Raw genomic sequence first — 18,067 nt, 5'->3', positions numbered from 1 at the left:
CCGGCTAAGACAATTTTCTTAGGATAGGTTTTCAGAAGTTGGTTCAGTGGGGATGATTATTTCCTAGAAGCAGCATCTGCTTTAGGATGCTTCGCTGAGACGCCTCCTAACTCCTTGTTTTCAAGCCCATGCCTGGCAATAAGGCGGCTCCTGCTATGCACTCCAGCAGCTTCCTCCAGGCACGTGTCACAGTCTGCCATCACGCATCTGTGTCTGCGATGATCTGTTTATCATCTACTCCCACATTCAGCCAAAATATTCATAGAGGCCAGGGACGATGACGCCTGGCCACAGCTGCGCCCCAGCACCTATCCTGTGCCTGGCATACGGTAGGTACTCAGTAGCTATTTGCTTGGTGCAAAAGCCTTGCACCAATGTATACACTCAAGGGCGCATAAGGAAAAGCCTAGTCGATTGCGACAGAGCATGTGTTTGTGCCGTGGGTACCGTGCAACCAGCACCACTACAGGCACCAGTTGAGTCCAGAGGCCCTGACTGTGCCAGCAACAGAAAAGACACACTATTGGCCAGGTGAGGTGGCTCACACCTGCAATCCCAGCACTTTGGGAGGCGGAAGCAGGACGGGTGCTTGAGGCCGGGAGTTCAAGACTGGCCTGGGCAACGTACTGCGACTCCATTTCAAAAAATGCAAAAAGCAGCAAGCAACTGCAGTATGAATACACGCAAAGGCTGGATAGCTCTCTAACTCCGTGTATAAAACATTCTTTTTCTCTTTTTAAAGACAGAGTCTCAATCTGTCGCCCAGGCTGGAGTGCAGGCATGATCTTGGCTCAATGCAACCTCTGCCTCCTGGGTTCAAGACATTCTCCTGCCTTAGCCTGCTGAGTAGCTGGAATTACAGGCACCTGCCACCATGCCTGGCTAGTTTTTGTATTTTTTTTAGTAGAAACGGGGTTTCACCATGTTGGCTGGGCTGGTCTTGAACTCCTGACTGCAAGTGACCCACCTGCCTCGGCCTCCCCAAGTGCTGAGATTAGAGGCATGAGTCGCTGACCCCAGCAGCATTCTTGAGCCATCAAAATTATAGCACTGGAGAACAGATTAGTGGTTTCCAGGGGCTATGGAGGAAGTGGGCATGGCTATAAGTGGGCCACATGAGGGATTCCAGTGGTGAAGGAAATATTAACACTTTGTGTTGGGGTCACGGCTTTAACGCATGTGCCAAAGGACAGGGCCTCTTGGGGCCGGAGAACCGCCAACGGGCAAGGTCTGAGTTGCAGCCCTCTGTTCCGAACCCACTTGTGACCACCTCCTGTCCTGCATCTGGAGGCTCCAGAGTGAAAAGCCAGGGCTGGGGGCCCCTGGGAAGGCGGCTGGGGCAGAGCACTCACCTTGGTGAAAAGCCTCCACCACTGCCAGTTCCGCAGCTTGAGGTAGGCGGCGCAGTTCCTCTGAATCACCTTCATGGCTGTCAGCTGCTGCTGCCTCTTTGCAAAAGCCCTAAGTGGGGGAAGAGGCGATGGGGAGGGAGTCATGAAGCCTCATCCTGCTGTCCACAGAGCCCTGTCCCGCAGTGTCCCAAACCTGCATAGGGACGTGCTCAGATTCTTCCAGAAACCCTGTGTTACACATGTATTATCTGGCCGCTCACAACTTAAATCATCTACAGGCTAGACCCTTTCTCAGTGGGCAAGGAAGGCCCAGGGCTTGCAACATGCCCCGGACAGCCGTGATCCAAACACCACTCGGAAAACACATCCATGTGCCTCACTCCTAAGGGGCTCCCATACACTCCAGCTGCACCAGCTGTTTCTTTTTCTTTCTTCTTTTTTCCGAGATGGAGTTTGGCTTTGTTGCCCAGGCTGGGGTGCAGTGGCATGATCTCAGCTCACTGTAACCTCCGCCTCCCAGGTTCCATTGCTTCTCCTGCCTCAACCTCCAGAGTAGCTGGGATTAGAGGCACCCATAACCACGCCTGGCTAATTTTTGTATTTTAGTAGAGATAGGGTTTCACATGTTGGCCAGGTGAGTCTCGAACTCCTGACCTCAGGTGATCCACTCTCTGGCCTTCCAAAGTGCTGGGATTAGAGGCGGGAGCCACTGAGCCCAGCCTACACCAGCTATTTCTGACAAACCTATTCTTTTTTTTCTTTTTCCTTTTTTTTTTTTTTTTTCCAGAGACAAGGTCTAGCTCTGCGGCCCAGGCTGGAATGCAGTGGCGCGATCATGGCTCACTGCAGCCTCAAATTCCTGGGCTCAAGTGATCCTCCTGCCTCAGCCTCCCAAGTAGATGGGACTACAGGCACATGCTATCATGCCCAGCTAATTTTTAAAGTTTTTTTTTTTTTTTGTGTGTGTGTAGAGATAGGGGTCTTGCCATGTTGCCCAGGCTGGTCTCAAACTCCTGGGCTCAAGCAATCCTCCTGCCTTGGCCTCTCAAAGTGCTGGGATTACAGACGTCAGCGACTGCACCCAGCCCTGTCAATCCTGTTCTCCCCTGGGTTGTTTTAGGAATCTCAAACTGTGACCCTGATCCGGAAGTCTTCTCATTTAAGGGCTCTTGCACTGAGAAACCGTAGCACAGTGGATGTAATTCTGTCTTCCCTGTGTGGCTGCCATCTTGGATGTGGGAAAACTTTAAGAATAAAATTGCCCCAGTTATCTTGGAAGCAGGAGGGACAGCGACAGGGAACTTAGTAACGAAACTGGTCAGGTTAGGTCTGTTGCAGAAGGACTAAGAGCTCCCAAATCTGGCCTTGACCTTCTTGGGTCCACGTGTCAATGAATCAACCTGACACATCAGGGCCCTGCAGGTGAGGGTGTGGTCTCTACCCAGTGACAACACAGACCTCGACTCCACCTGTTCATGCAGTCCCTTGGGTATGACTTTCATTAAGGAACCCGAGCCCTTCCCTGTGACATCACACCCTGCAAAGCCCTGCCTTATAAATCCCATTGGGACCTAGAGATTGAGACACGGTCAAGTCCTCTTTCCTCGATACTTTATCAAATTCTAACATTTTTAGGCCAGGTGCAGTGGCTCATGCCTGTAATCCCAGCACTTTGGGAGGCTGAGAAGGGCGGATCACTTGAGACCAGGAGTTCGAGACCAGCCTGGCCAACATGGAGAAACCCCATCTCTACTAAAAATACCAAAATTATCCCGGTGTGGTACTGTCTGCCTGCAATTCCAGCTACTCGGGAGGCTGAGACACGAGAATCGCTTGAGTCTAAGAGGCGGAGGTTGCTGTGAGTCGAGATTGCACCACTGCACTCCAGCCTGGGTGACAGAGAGACTCTCGAAAGGAGGAAAGGAAAGAAAGAAAAGAAAGAAAGGAGGGAAGGGGAAGAGAAGGGAGGAAGAAAGAAAGACAGAAGACACCACCACCAAACATTTCCAACCTGAGAACCAGGCACTGTTCTAACCTCTCATCATGTATTATCTCAGTGACACCTCATAAACAGCTCCCTGAGATCAAAATGATTATGCCGTTTCTAGCCAAAAACTTGAAGCTCAGAGAGGTAGAGTAACTTGCCCAAGGTTTATCAGCAAAACCTCGGGGAGCCAGGATGAGAACCCAGGTCTAAAACTCGTTCCTTCCCTGCACTCATAACTGGTACATTTATTTAAGGTAGAAGCATTTCTTCCCCCTCAAGAAAAGGCTGTCATTCAATCAATGACGCATCTTAAACAGGTGGCCTCTTAGAATCGAGGAATCAGAACGGAAAGGCCCCTGTTAGTGATTCGTGCTCGAGGTGTCAGGATGTAGGAAAGCATCTTTACTTTCTGGCCAAGTAGCCACGACACATCGCCTGGAAGGCCATGATGACGTCGGTGATCTTCAAGTCTCGTTCCTCCTCCAGGTGGGCCAGGACCCCGGTTCGGAAGAAGATTTTGCTCTGTCCGATCCTGTATAAGTTGGGGTCAAGTTCCAGGGCTTTGATCTGCAGAAGGAGGGAAAAGAAGCGCTCCTGATTTCCGTGGTGGCATTTGGCCAGTGGTGACGTGTGGTTAAGAAGGGTCCTGCCAAGAGCAGCAGGTCGCTTGCGGCCAGAGGCTGGGAGGTCTCGGGTGGACTTGCGGGCTCACCATGAGGATGCAGGCCTGCTTCCCGTCCATGAAGCCTTTGGGGATGGCATTCGCCGCCAGGATCTCGTAGCTTGAAACACAGAGCAGAAGTCACCCAGCCTACCTCCAGCTTCCATTCCTCTGCCCAGTCCCGCTCACCCCTCCCCTACCTGGGCCACACCTGGGAACTTACCGTTGGCGGAACTCCTGGAAGACGATCCGGTTGGGGAATCCCTGCCGGCAGATGCGGATGCCCTCCAGCACGCCATTGCACCGCAGCTGCTCCAGCACCAGGAATGCGTCTAGCTTGCCGGACTGCAAAGGCCAAAGATGGCAGTGGGTCCCTGGAGCCAGGACCTGCGGTGCCGCAGAGCCCCACACCTCATGCCTGGATGACCCACCTGGCCAGACCACCAGGGTACCAACAGAGGCACCCAGGGAGTGCTCAGCTGAGGGCCAAGGGGCAAAGCAGTGCCCCCTCTCAGGGTTTCCATCTCTTCGCTTTGGCACTGGCTGCCTCACGATCTCTATGGTACTTGGTGACACTGGCATTGCCTGGCTGGAAACTGGGGCTTCCTCCTCGTCACCTCCTTTCCTCTCCCTCACTTCCTGTCCATCAGCAGTTTGATTGTTTCTCGCTCCCAAATACCTCCCAAGTGCCCCACTTCTCTCCACCGCCATTGTCTCCACGATCTGCTCCTGCCTGGACACCACAGAAACCACCACCTGGGCTTCCCCCTCCAGTCATGGCTCTCCCCTCAACCCCCTCATTCGCTTTCCTCTGTCCTTTTTGTTTTTTGAGACAGGGTCCCACTCTATCACCCAGGCTGGAGTCCAGTGGGGCGATCGTGGCTCCCTGCAGCCTCAAACTCCTGGGTTCAAGTGATTCTCCCAAATCAGCCTCCCAAGTAGTTGCAACCACAGGCATGTGCTACCACGCCTGGCTAATTCTAAAAAGTGTTTTTGTAGAGATAGGGTCTTGCTGTGTTGTCCAGGCTAGCATTGAACTCCTGGCCTCAAGCGATCCTCCCAACTCAGCCTATATAAGCCCCTCATATAGCCATGAGCCAGCTTATGCCCAGCCTCCTCATTCACTTCCTAAAATGCAAATCTGACCATGACATAGCCCTGCTCAAACTCCCCCAATTACATCCCTAGAGAGAGAAGGCCAAGCTCCAGAAAGAGCAAGGAGCACCACAATCTAGCCCCTTCCTGCCCATTCAGCCTCATCTCCAGTTCCTACCTCACACCGTCACACATTCACAACATGAAATGACCTATTTAGCATTTTCTTTCCTTTTTTTTTTTTGAGATGGAGTCTTGCTCTATTGCCCAGGCTGGAGTGCAGTGGTACGATCTCAGCTCACTACAACCTCCGTCTCCCAGGTTCAAGCAATTCTCCTGCCTCATCCTCCCAAATAGCTGTGCCACCATGTCTGCCTAATTTTTTTGTATTTTTAGTAGAGATGGGGTTTCATCATGTTGGCCAGGCTGGTCTTGAACTCCTGACCTCAGGTGATCCACCCATCTCGGCCCACAAAGTGCTGGGATTACAGGAGTGAGCCACCGTGCCCGGCCTGCCACACATTCTTAAAGTTCAAGTTGGCCAAGAAGCTTTCTCTGAGCCCTGAGGCTGTGGGAGGAGCCCTGGCTCTTTGGAGTTCTTGTAACTGACCGCATTCCATCACCATCTTCAGCTGTGTGTCTGTCTCTCCTCAGGTCTCTCATAACCTCAGCACTACTGGCATCTTGTAGGGATTCTCTGCCGGGGGTTGAGGGACTGCCCTGAGCCCTGTACAATGCTTAGCGCATCCCCGGCCTCTACCCACTAGATGCCGACTAGCAGCCCCCTCCTGGATGTGACAACCAAAAATGTCTCTAGACATGTCCACAGAGAGGACACAGTAGCCCCAAGCTGAGAACACCTGCACCAGATTATCAGAAACCTACAGGCAAGGACGACATTTTTCTACACTGTCTCCCCAGCATCCAGCGCAGGGAGGAACCCAGTGAACGCTTCCTGGGATAGTGAGTGAATGAGTGGCTGAGTGCCCTGCACAGCAGCCCCACGGCTGAAAAGTCTCTGGAGGCATCCTCCTTCCTCCCTCGCCTCCAGGGATGGGGAGTGGGCCCCAGATTCAGACAGCCTTCCCCCGATGGCAGATGGGGTCCTCAGGGTGGGTGGGGGTGCAGGGTGCCTGGAGGACACTGGCCGGTTGAGGCAGCCATGGCTGTGGGAGCCCCAGGGTCTGGGCGGTGGGCCTCACCCTCTTCTCGTGGTTGGGGATGATGCAGCGCACGAAGTTGGGTGTGGTGTTGCGCAGTGTGGTCATCAGCTTGCCCAGCTGCTCCTTGTATAGCTGCCCCACTGTGCGGAACATGCCCTTCTTGGTCTTGGAGGCGCTGGGCAGCGAGCTCTCTGTCATCTTGGCCATCTGGTCCAGCCCCACGATGCGGTCCACTGTAGGGCACAGCCAGGGTGGCATCAGCCTTTGGCCCACCCACCCCTCAACAGGCCAGAGGCCCAGACCCACCCCACCCCCACCAACCTGCCCGCTCCAATCTTTCCTTCCCTCACCAATGCCACCCTCCCAAGTATTGTCTATTTGGGAAATCCTGATAGCGCCTGAGTGGCAGAAAGAACAAATTCCCTGTGAAGGAGTCATGCTCAACCAGGAGTCAAGCCTGCTCTTGCTGTCCACTCACTGAGTAGCCTTGGCATGGCACCATCCTGTGCCTCAGTTTCTCTTTCTACAAAAGGCGGGTAATAACACCATCTACCTTCCAGGGCAGGGATAAGAAAATAAGGCACATAAGGCACTTATTCCCTGCCGGCCTCCAACCCTTCATCCACCAACAAATACTGAGGACCTTCTGTGCTCCAGGCCCTGGGGGCACCAGCATGGACAAACAAAAAAGACCTGACCCCCCTCAACCCACTTATATCATAGGGAAGGAGACAGACAGTGATCACAGACGTTAAGTACGGAATACCTTGAGTGACGAGGTGTGTTTAGAAAAATAAAAACAGGGTAAAGCAGAGAGTGGTGAGAGGGATCTCTTAGATAAGGAGGTGGTGTGCTGGGGTCTGCCTGATAAGTTGATATTTGAGCAGAAACCACAAAGCAATGAGTGGGTCACCATGTAGGTATCCACGGAAGAAATATTCTGAGGCAGAAGATGGGCACACACTCCAAGACAGGAGCTTGGCACATCAGTAAGTGCTCAAGAAAAAGTAGGTCTTATCATCATCATCATCACCACCGCCACCAAGGTTCTTTTTCTACCAGCCCGGCAGGTCCTGCATGTGCCAAGCCCATTTCTTCCCTTCGAACTCAGTTAGATTCCATGTAACAGTCTTTGTATTGACTGATTGATTGAGACACTCTGGGTCTCACTCTGTCAGCCAGGAGGAAGTGCAGCGGCACGACCTTGGCTCACTGCAACCTCCACCTCTCAGATCCAAGTGCTTCTCCTGCCTTGTCCTCCGGAGTAGCTGGGATTACAAATGCTTATCACCACACTCAGCTAATTTTTCTGTTATTTTTATCATTTATTTTTAGTTTTAGTTTTTTGAGATGGAGTCTTGCTCTGTCACCCAGGCTGGAGTCCAGTGGCTCTATCTCAGCTCACTGCAACCTCTACCTCCTGGGTTCAAGCGATTCTCCTGCCTCAGCCTCCCAAGTAGCTGGGGTTACAGGTGCCCACCACTACACCTGGTTAGTTTTTGTATTTTCAGTAGAGACGGGATTTTTCCATGTTGGCCAGGCTGGTCTTGAACTCCTGGCCTCAGATGATCCGCCTGCCTCGGCCTCCCACGGTGCTGGGATTACAGGCGTGAGCCACTGCACACAGCCCCATGCAACAATCTCTCTGCTGGTCTTTCTGAGTCTCCTCTCTCCCACAAGACTGGGCTTCCGCAGGGGAGGGGCTGCAGGCTTCATCATGTGTCCTGGGGTGACACAGACCCAGGGTGTGATGCTGCTCCCCAGACCCAGAGCCTAACACATGGTTTAGGCACAGCAGGCCCTTCCCGGAGTCTTTTTTAGCATGCTTAAAACAAGGGAAGACCAGGCTGGGTGCAGTGGTACGCGCCTGTAATCCCAGCACTTTGAGATGCCAAGGTGGGTGGATCACCTGAGGTCAGGAGATCGAGACTAGCCTGGTCAACATGGTGAAACTCCATCTCTACTAAAAATACAAAACTTGGCTGGGCGTGGTGGCATATGCTTGTAATCCCAGCTACTTGGGAGGCTGAGGCAGGAGGATCCCTGGAACTAGGAGGCAGAGGCTGCGGTGAGCTAAGATCGCGCCACTGCACTCCAGCCTGGGTGACAGAGCGAGATTCCATCTCAACAAAATAAATAGATAGATAGATAAAAAAATCAATAAAAAGCACTCCAGGGGTCGTGATGGATGCTTGAGTTTGAGCACCGCTGGTCTAATTTAATCCTCACAATGCCCCTAGGAGAGGTGGCAACTATTAATGTATTTCCTGGTTTTACTAATGAGGACAATGAACTTAAGGACACTGAGTGACTTGTCCAAGACCACAGAGCTAGAAGGCGGCAGAGACAAGATGCAGCCAAATCCTTCTGACTCTGGACGGGGCCATCTAACGCCCTGTGCCTGGCATGCTGTTTCTCCCATCCATTGCCTGAGCCCCGACCCCAGGACCTCATCCCCTGGGGACCATGGAGGATTGAGGGGCTCAGGGACCACCATTCAGGAAGAGACTGAGTGCTTCAACAAGACACCACCAACACCTGTCAGCGCTGTTCCTTCCCCTGCCCCCTGCAAAGGCGTCCCCCCCTGGGGTGGGTGTGGGGGTCAGGGGACTTGGGTGTTCAATTTTCTAGCTCAAAGCAGCTTCCAGAGCAGAGAAGCCCTTACCGTCCTTCCACAGGTCGGCCACAAACTTGTCTGAGGAGGCGTTGAGCAGAGAAGTCACATTGTCATTCAGTGGGTCCATGTTCTTGGTCAGCCAGGCACTCGCGTTGTAGTCCACCTGCCAAGGACACCCGCTGGTCAGATTCCTTGGGAAACTAAAAACTTAGAAACCAAGGCCACGACCGCAGCCCTTCCACTGCCCTTCCAGATCTTCTGAAGTCAGAGAGGAAAGGATGTTTATGGTCACCATGACGGGACTCCACAAACATCAACGAAGAGACCAACAGATCAGGGACCTGTGCCCAGGCGGTAGGAAATCAGCCAGTGATACCTATTGCTGAGAAAGCCTCGGTTCCTTTCTTTTAATTTTCTTTATTTTTATTTTTTTGAGATGGAGCCTGGCTCTGTCCCCCAGGCTTGAGTGCAGTGGTGCCATCTCTGCTCACTGCAACCTCCGCCTCCTGGGTCCAAAAGATTCTCCTGCCTTAGCCTCCCAAGTAGCTGGGATTACAGGCACCTGCCACCACACTCAGCTAATTTTTATATTTTTAGTAGAGATAGGATTTCACCATGTTGGCCAGGCTGGTCTCGAACTCCTGACCTCCTGATCTGCCCACTCCAACCTCCCAAAGTGCTGGGATTACAGGCATAAGCCACCACGCCAGGCCAGGGAAAGCCTAGTTTCTATTCCACATTATTCTAGTAATGCTGCTGTGGTCACCACCGCACGCAGTCCCATGCAACAACCTCTCTGCTTGTATGTGAGAGTTTCATCTCTCCCACAAGACTGTGGCTCCCACAGGGGAGGGGCTGCAGGCTTAGGGGCCCCTAAACCAGCATAGTGCCTTTGAGTTACACAAGATTAAGAGATTTCACAATGGCAGATGCCCTCCTGCTGACATGCAAAAATTTCCCCTCATCTTCCCAATCATCCTGGTTTATAAGTTAGGCATCGTGGGTGAGCACGGTGGCTCATGCCAATAATCCAAGCGCTGTGGGAAGCCAAGGTGAGTGGATTATTTGAGGTTAGGAGTTCGGGACCAGCCTGACCAACATGGTGAAACCCCGTCTCTACTAAAAATGCAAAAAAATCAAAAAAACAAAAAACTAACCAGGCATGGTGGCGCATGCCTGCAATCCCAGATACTCAGGTGGCTAAGACAGGAGAATCGCTTCAAGCTGGGAGGTGGAGGTGACAGCTGAGATTGCATCACTGCACTCCAGCCTGGGCGACAGAGTGAGACTCCGTTTCAAAATAAACAAGTAAATAAATAAATAAAGCGTGGCATCCTCTTTCCCACTCTCTAAGGAGCCTAATTTGTAACTCAGAGATTCTGATATACGGATACAGAGAAAAAGGACGCAGGGGCTTTTTTCATTCCTAACTCGAACACTGACCGTGCCCAAAGCCCTAATTTTTATTACGGTGAATACTAACTGGAGGGAACTAATACTACAGCTCTGCTGGGTTATTATGGGATGTAGATTATCAGGATAATAGCTAGGCTTGATCTAAGAGAAGACTGAAAATTTTAAAAAAGTAGGGAAGCAGAGAAAAGTGTCGTCTCTATATGCTTAAAGGAACACACACTCCCTTGAATATACGCCAGGAGTTAGGATTTTGGTAAAGGCCCAGATAGTAGATATTTTTGGCTTGGCAAGTCACACAGTGCTTTGTGTTTGTTTGTCTGTCTGTCTTTCTCTGTTGCCCAGTCTGGAGTGCAGTAGTCCAATTTCTGCTTACTGCAGCCTCTGCCTTCCTAGGTCAAGCCGTTCTCTTGCCTCAACCTCCTGGGTAGCTGAGATTACAGGCATGTGCCACCACACCTGGCTAATTTTTTTTTTTTTTTTTTTTTTGGGGTTTCCCCCATGTTGGCCAGGCTGGTCTCAAACTGCTGACCTCAAGTGATCTGCCTGCCTTGGTGCTGGGATTATGGGCATGAGCTACTGTGCCCACCCAAGTCATAGTCTTTGTCACAGCTACTCAATTCTGCTGCAGTGGTACAAAAGCAGCCACAGACATTACGTAAACAAATGGGCATGTCTGTGTTCCAATAAAACTTTACAATAACAAGCTGTGAGCCAGATTGGACTCTACTTCCAGCGCCTAGTATAGAGCACTACCTGTTCCCATGATGCAGTGGGGAGACTGAGGAGTCAATAGAATATTACAATTCTGCAAGCCAGACTAAGCCATGCCTTTTGTACATTACTTAGGACCCTTGGGAGCCATAGGGCAAGGGCCTATATAAAAACAGCCAAGGCATGAGGATGAGGATGATGATGATGAACACAACTATCATAAATGTCCCTGGCCAGAGCAGACTGACAACAGCAAACCCTAGGCCATGACAAGGGAGACTTTGTTGAAGCCAGGGTGTGAGTTTATTAGTCACCTCATCCCGGCTGGCTCCACCTGTTGGGTATAACTTGTAGCAGGAAGGATTGAGAGTGTATACAAGAAACAGCAGGCTGAGGCTAGGTGCAGTGGCTCATGCCCGTAATCCCAGTGCTTCAGGAAGCTGAGGCAGGAGGATCGCTTGAGCCCAAGAGTTCAAGACCAGCCTGGTCAACACAGCAAGGCCCCATCTGTAGACATAAGTTAAAAATTTAGCTGGGCAGCCAGGTGCAGTGGTTCATGCCTGTAATCCCAGCACTTGGGGAAGTCAAGGCAGGTGGATTACTTGAGGTCAGGAGTTAGAGACCAGTCTGGCCAACATGGTGAAACCCCATCTCTACTAAAAATATAAAAATTAGCTGGGTGTGCCAGCAGGTGCCTGCAATTCCAGCTACATGGGAGGCTGAGACAGGAGAATTACTTGAACCCAGAGGCAGAGGTTGTGGTGATCAGAGATTGTGCCACTGCACTCCAGCCTGGGTGACAAGAGCAAAACTCCATCTAAAATAAAACAATTTAGTTGGCCACAGTGGTGTACACCTGTATTCCCAGCTACTCGGGAGGCTGAGGCAGGAGGATCACTTGAGCCCAGGAGGTTGAGGCTACAGTGAGCTATGATCGCACCGCTGCACTCCAGCCTGGGTGACAGAGCGAGACCCTGTCTCCGACAAAAATAGAAACATAGAGCAGCCTGGACATCACGGTTGGAAAACATGAGAGGCTGCAGCTGACGCCTTACAGATGCGTAGACCAATCATGAACAGGGCTTGGTTGGGATTTGCTTTGTAGCAGATGCCTTTGCAGTTCCCAGGCAGCCCAAGGTTCTGCCCCTCTCAGACTCTCTCTGCGCTGAGCAGCCTCTGGGGCTCCCTTGAGACAGAGCCCCCTGGGCCCTGTGGCTGGTACCTTCCCGGCATAATGGATGATGGAGAACTCAGTCTTGTCCTTGAGCTGCTTGGGCTTCTGGAACTTGGGGTGGTTGCCCTGCTCCGTGCACAGCTTCTCCACGAAAGACTTGTCTGTGGCTTTGGGGAACCAGCACTCCTCGTCCAGCAGGGCCAGCACACCTGGGGGGTTGTTCTGTGGGAGACAAGTAGGACTTGAATTAAAGAGAACGCCCAACCTCGGGCATTCCATGAACAGCTGGCCAACTATAAAACGTACAGGCAGCTTCTGAGATCTGATACTGTATATGCTCATAGCAGAGATGCGCTGTCTCCAACAAAAACAGAAAGAAAGAACAGCCTGGACCTAATGGGAGCAAACATTATATTCTGCCTTCCATCCCTGATACTGGTCCACTGAGCACAGGGTGATTTGAGGGTAGATTTGGAAGCATCACCCCTGCCTTGTTTCCTGCTGCCCCCTAGTGGGAAACACACAAACAACATCATGAAGAATTTATAATTCTTAAAAACGAGTTTGTTGCTTGACTTGAATTCATCTAGGGTTCCTGTTAGAAAAGTTGTTTTGGAGACAGGGTCTCACCGTGTCATCCAGGCTGGAATGCAGTGGTGCAATCTCGGCTCACTGCAACCTCTGCCTCCAGGGCTCAAGCAATCCTCCCACCTCAGCCTCCCAAATAGCTGGGACCATGGGCGTGCATCACCATGCCTGGCTAATTTTTTTGTATTTTTTGTAGAAATGGGGATCCACTGTGTTGCTCAGGCTGGTCTCAAAACTCCTGGGCTCAAGTGATCCTCCTGCCTCAGCCTCCCAAAACGCTGGGATTATAGGCGTGAGCCACCGTGCGCGGCCTTGAAGCAGTTCTTTGTGACTGAGAAATAGCGTGTGCAAATTTGGAGGTGTTTTGACACCATCTAAATAAGGTGTCGAAACACCACCAAATTTGCTGAATTTGGATTCAGCCCCAGAGAAGCGTTTTCTGACTGTTCTATCCAAAGTGCACCTCCCTAAACCACTCTCCATGTGGCCTCATCCCGGGTTTTAGTTGCTTTGTTTGTGTGTCTGATTTTGTCGTCTGTTCCTTTAGGAGCGCAGGGACCACACTCATCCTATTCACAGTTACATACCCAGGCCCTAAAGAGGGCGCAGCACATCACAGGTGGTCAGTAATCACTCAAAAAGTGTTCACTGGTCACCTACTATGTCCATGGTTCTGCAAGTTTGGGATACATTCGTGAACAAAACAAAGGTTACTGCTTTTGGGAATGAAGAAATGGGAGAGGCCAGGTGCAGTGGCTCATGCCTGTAATCTCAGCACTTTGGGGGGCCGAGAAAGAGGATCCCTTGAGGTCAGGAGTTCGAGACCAGCCTGCGTAACATAGCGAAACCCTGTCTCTACTAAAAAATACAAAAGGTAGCTGGGCATGGTATTGCATGCCTGTAGTCTTAGCTACTTGGGAGGCTGGGGCAGGGGGATCATGAGCCTGGGAGGTGGGGGTTGCAGTGAGGGGAGACTGTGCCACTGCACTCCAGCCTGGGCAACAGAGCCAGACCCTGTAAAAAAAAACAACAAAAAAGAAATGGCAGAGAAGAGAAGGGAGGGGGGGTGGGGAAGGAAAAGGGATGGAAAAGGAGGATGGAAGGAAGGCAGAAATTAAAGAAAATACCTTTGATATGAAAATGTGGGTTAATGGAAATTATAACTTAGTTCACAAAGATTCAGCTTACGGCCTTTCAGGACAGGGTGATGGGTGGCGGTGGAGGGGATGCTATGAGCATGGGGAGGCTGTGGGGTCCACGTCAGCTTCATAGAGGCCACACACGTGTGCAAGGTGTGAGGGGGGCCGCGCATGCCCACAGGCCCCTCACCGGCCGCTCGATGAGCTCGATGCAGGGCTGCAGGTCCAGCCCGAAGTCGATGAAGTTCCACTCGATGCCCTCGCGCTGGTACTCCTCCTGCTCCAGGATGAACATGGTGTGGTTGAAGAGCTGCTGCAGCTTCTCGTTGGTGTAGTTGATGCACAGCTGCTCGAAGGAGTTCACCTGAGCACAAGGCATGGGGTGGGGTGTGAGCATCTGGGTGTGAAGTCAGAAGACAGGGCGCCTCATGGAAGCTCCCCCGATGGTGCCCCCATCGCTGGCCCACATCCTCTCCACAAGAGCCCGTTCTGCCATCCCAGCACCAAGGGGGGGTTAGGCCCCCACAACGTGCTGCCTAGAATCCCCCAGGGCTTGACATCACATGGACTTCGCACACCGTAAGGATGCTTATCTCCTCCATCTCCACAACCATCTGTGGATGGACAAACCTGGTAAGGCATGCTACTGCATTCACAGATGTGGAAACAGAGGCGTAGAGGGAAAGTGACCCTGCAGTAGAGTTCTTCTGGGATATCTATCAATCTTAACACCTTCAGGTCAGGTGTGGCGGCTCACAACTCTTTCTCAGCACTTACGGAGGCCAAGAGGCAGGATCACTTGAGGTCAGGAGTTTGAGACCAGTCTGGCAAATGTAGCGAAACCAGTCTCTACTAAAAATACAAAAATTAGCCAGGCACAGTGGCTCATGCCTGTAATCCCAGCACTTTGGGAGGATCACTTGAGGTGAGGATCACCTTGAGGCTGGTGGATCACTTGAGGTCAGGAGTTCGAGACTAGCATGGCCAATAGGGTGAAATCCCGCCTCTGCCAAAAAAAAAAAAAAAAAAAATTTTTTTAAGTAAAATTTGGCATGTGCCTATAATCCCAGCTACTCGAGAGGCTGAGACAGGAGAATCACTTGAACCAGGGAGATGGAGGTTGTGGTGAGCTGAGATCGCACTACTGCATTCCAGCCTGGGCGACAGAGTAAGACTCCACCTCAAAAAACAAACAAACAAATAAAAAATTTAGTGGGCATGATGGCGCATACCTGTAATCCCAGCTACTTAGGAGGCTGAGACAGGAAAATTGCTTGAACTCAGGAGGTGGAGGCTGCAGTGAGCAAGACACTGTCTCAAAAAAAAAAAAAAAAAAAAAAATCACAAAAAACCTTCTTTTTCTCTGGGAACTTTCCTCAAACGGATGTGCATGGGATCCAATATCTGCATTTCTATTGCATGAGGTAATAAAATCTCCTGCAAACAGTTCTTGGCTTGGAGGTGACCGTGTAGCCCAATTCTAGTGAGTAAGAGTCAGTGAGACGTAATTCCAAGATTTGGTTGGAACAGTTAGAAAAGAGATTTTTTTTTTTTTTTTTTTTGCCAGGATTACTGAGAGGCAGTCTGGAGCTGTGGCAGCCATCTTGCCACCAGGAGGGGAGAGGCTGCTTGAGAATGGAACCAATATGGAGAAAGGCAGAGAGAGAGAGAGAGAGAAAGATGGCGGGAGATCAGACCCTGCCTACTGGATCCAGCTGCATGTCTGGCCTTCTCAGTTCCAGAAACCAATGCATTTCCTGTTGAATTTCTGTCTCTTGTAACCTCAAGGATCCACCTTTAACTAGACAGCCTCTTACCCTGCAGTAGCCATCTACATGCCTTTCTCAAAAATCATGATTCCTCCAAGAAAAGCCCCATCTCAGAGAAGCAAGCCCATGGCTGTTATGATCCCACCAAGCTGTACCTCAAAGATCTCAAATCCAGCTATATCCAGGATCCCCAGGAAGGAAGCCCCTTGCCGATGGGTCTTGTCCAGGGCTTTGTTCACGCGAGTGAGTATCCAGCGGAAAAGGCGTTCATATGTTGCCTTGGCCAAAGCCTCTACAGCAAAGTCAGCCTGAAGAGGGGAACCAGGGGAACATGGTTATTCCCAGTGGGCTGCATTTTCACGTAAGCCAGGCTGGTGGTGAGTAGTCTTATTCTTGGCCCGGCACAGTGGCTCACACCTGTAATCCCAGCACTGTGGGAGGCTGAAGCAAGTGGATCACTAGACATCAGGAGTTCAAGACCAGCCTGACCAACATGGCAAAACCCTGTCTCTACTAAAAATACAAAAATTAGCCAGGTATGGTGGCATGTGCTTGCAGTCCCAGCTGCTTGGGAGACTGAGGCAGGAGAATCATTTGAATGTGGGAGGCAGAGGCTGCAGTGAGCTGAGATTGCATCACTGCACTCCAGCCTGGGCTGGAACAAGACTCACACTCTGCCTAAAAAAAACAAAACAAAACAAAACAAAAACACACACACACACACAACAACAACAACAGCAACAACCAAACCAACAACCTGACAAGGGACTTTGAATACTCTAGTACTGAATAAATGAGGGATAAAAAGATAAACGGGTGGATGGATGGACAGATGAATAAATGAATGGAATGACAGGTGGATGGGTGATAGATAAATGGATAGATGAACAGATGGCTGGGTCATGTATGGCTGAATAGACAGACGGATGAATGAAGGATGGATGGATGGACGGGTGAATGGATGGATGAACAGACAGATGAATGAGTAGACAGCAAGATGGATGGACGGACATATGCACAGATGGACCATGGATGGGTTAATGAATAGATGAATGAGTGAGTGGATAGGTAGGTGGATGGATGGATGAGTGGTGGGTGGGCGGGTAAGTGCTAAGTAAATGGCAGGTGTATCATACCTGTTCTTTTGTCTGAGCTTTCTGTACCACGTCTCGCCCAACCTTGATACGAGGAGTGAGGATGGATCTGGTGAAATCTGTCACATTAATTCCCATGAGGTGGCAAACTTTCTGAGCAGCTGGGTGGAGAAAAGAAACACGCTGAGTGCATCACAAAAGCGAGACCTTGGCCAGAAGGCACATGGCATGGGGTGTTTGTGATCTGTGAATTCACTGGCTTCTCCTGGGAAATGCAACTGCTGACAGTGAACATAACATCAATTGTCCTGAAGGCTGCTGTCATCAGGGGCCACACCCTTGGGTACTTACTGACAGGCAGTGATTGGAGTGGGCTAAAGTACGCCCCAGTTGGGGGTTTAGGGTCAGGTAGTTCTAGTTTCAAGTCCCTGTCCCTTCACATTTCCAAATCATGTGACTCTGGAAAAGCTCTTTTTTTTTTTTTGAGACAGCGTCTCTTACCAGGCTGGAGTGCAGTGGCGCAATCTGGGCTCACTGCAACCTCTGCCTCTTGGGTTCAAGAGATTCTCCTGTCTCAGCCTCCTGAATAGCTGGGATTACAGGCACACACCACCACGCCCAGCTAATTTTTGTATTTTTAGTAGAGACAGGGTTTCACCATGTTGGCCAGGATGGTCTCAATCTCTTGACCTCGTGATTACCTGCCTTGGCCTCCCAAAGTGCTGGAATTACAGGCGTGAGCCACCGTGCCTGGCCTGGAAAAGCTCTTTAGCCTTTTAGAGTCTTGTTTTTCTTAGGTTTAAAAAGGGTCAGTTCTTTGGTACCTTGATGGTACCCAGGATTAAGTAAGGTGAAGTATGTAAAGTCCTTGAGATTCATTTAATAGTGACTTAGTATTAAATAGGTACTAACAGTAACATTTATCGAATAGTTACTATTCAAAAGTATTTGTTTCACTGTTCTACAATAGTTGTTGCAACACTGTTTGCAATAGCAGAATGCTGGAATCAACCTAAATGTTCCCTGTTTTTGAGTCTCGCTCTATAGCCCAGGCTGGAGTACAGAGGCACGATCTAGGCTCACTGCAACCTCCACTTACCGGGTTCAAGTGATTCTTCTGCCTCCGCCTCCCGAGTAGCTGGGATTATAGGCACACGCGACCACACCCAGCCAATTTTTGTGTTTTTAGTAGAGACAGGGTTTCACCATGTTGGCCAGGCTGGTCTTGAACTCCTGACCTTGTGATCCGCCCACCTTGGCCTCCCAAAGTGCTGGGATTACAGGCTCGAGCCACTGCGCCC

General features: G+C 50.8%; 1 protein-coding gene across 4 annotated transcripts in view; it reads right to left on the bottom strand.

The window, feature by feature from the left end:
• The window catches only part of MYH11 (myosin heavy chain 11), a 156,350-nt gene that overhangs the window by 40,732 nt on the left and 97,551 nt on the right, over positions 1-18,067 (bottom strand). For all 4 annotated transcript variants that reach the window (XM_017533167.2, XM_017533185.2, XM_017533189.2 and 1 more), the window contains 10 exons: positions 16,809-16,927; positions 15,828-15,980; positions 14,094-14,267; positions 12,225-12,398; positions 8,924-9,038; positions 6,298-6,491; positions 4,224-4,345; positions 4,052-4,121; positions 3,746-3,906; positions 1,353-1,461 (listed from right to left, as the gene is read on the bottom strand). In XM_017533167.2, the coding sequence (XP_017388656.1) occupies positions 1,353-1,461; positions 3,746-3,906; positions 4,052-4,121; positions 4,224-4,345; positions 6,298-6,491; positions 8,924-9,038; positions 12,225-12,398; positions 14,094-14,267; positions 15,828-15,980; positions 16,809-16,927 (1,391 nt within the window). The remainder of the gene's footprint in view (positions 1-1,352; positions 1,462-3,745; positions 3,907-4,051; positions 4,122-4,223; positions 4,346-6,297; positions 6,492-8,923; positions 9,039-12,224; positions 12,399-14,093; positions 14,268-15,827; positions 15,981-16,808; positions 16,928-18,067) is intronic.

Source organism: Cebus imitator, unplaced genomic scaffold (assembly GCF_001604975.1).
Source record: "Cebus imitator isolate Cc_AM_T3 unplaced genomic scaffold, Cebus_imitator-1.0 Scaffold4, whole genome shotgun sequence".
In the NCBI taxonomy this organism is placed as follows: domain Eukaryota; kingdom Metazoa; phylum Chordata; class Mammalia; order Primates; family Cebidae; genus Cebus; species Cebus imitator.
The sequence above is the reverse complement of the archived record's forward strand: the minus strand, read 5'-3'. Positions and strand labels throughout refer to the sequence as shown.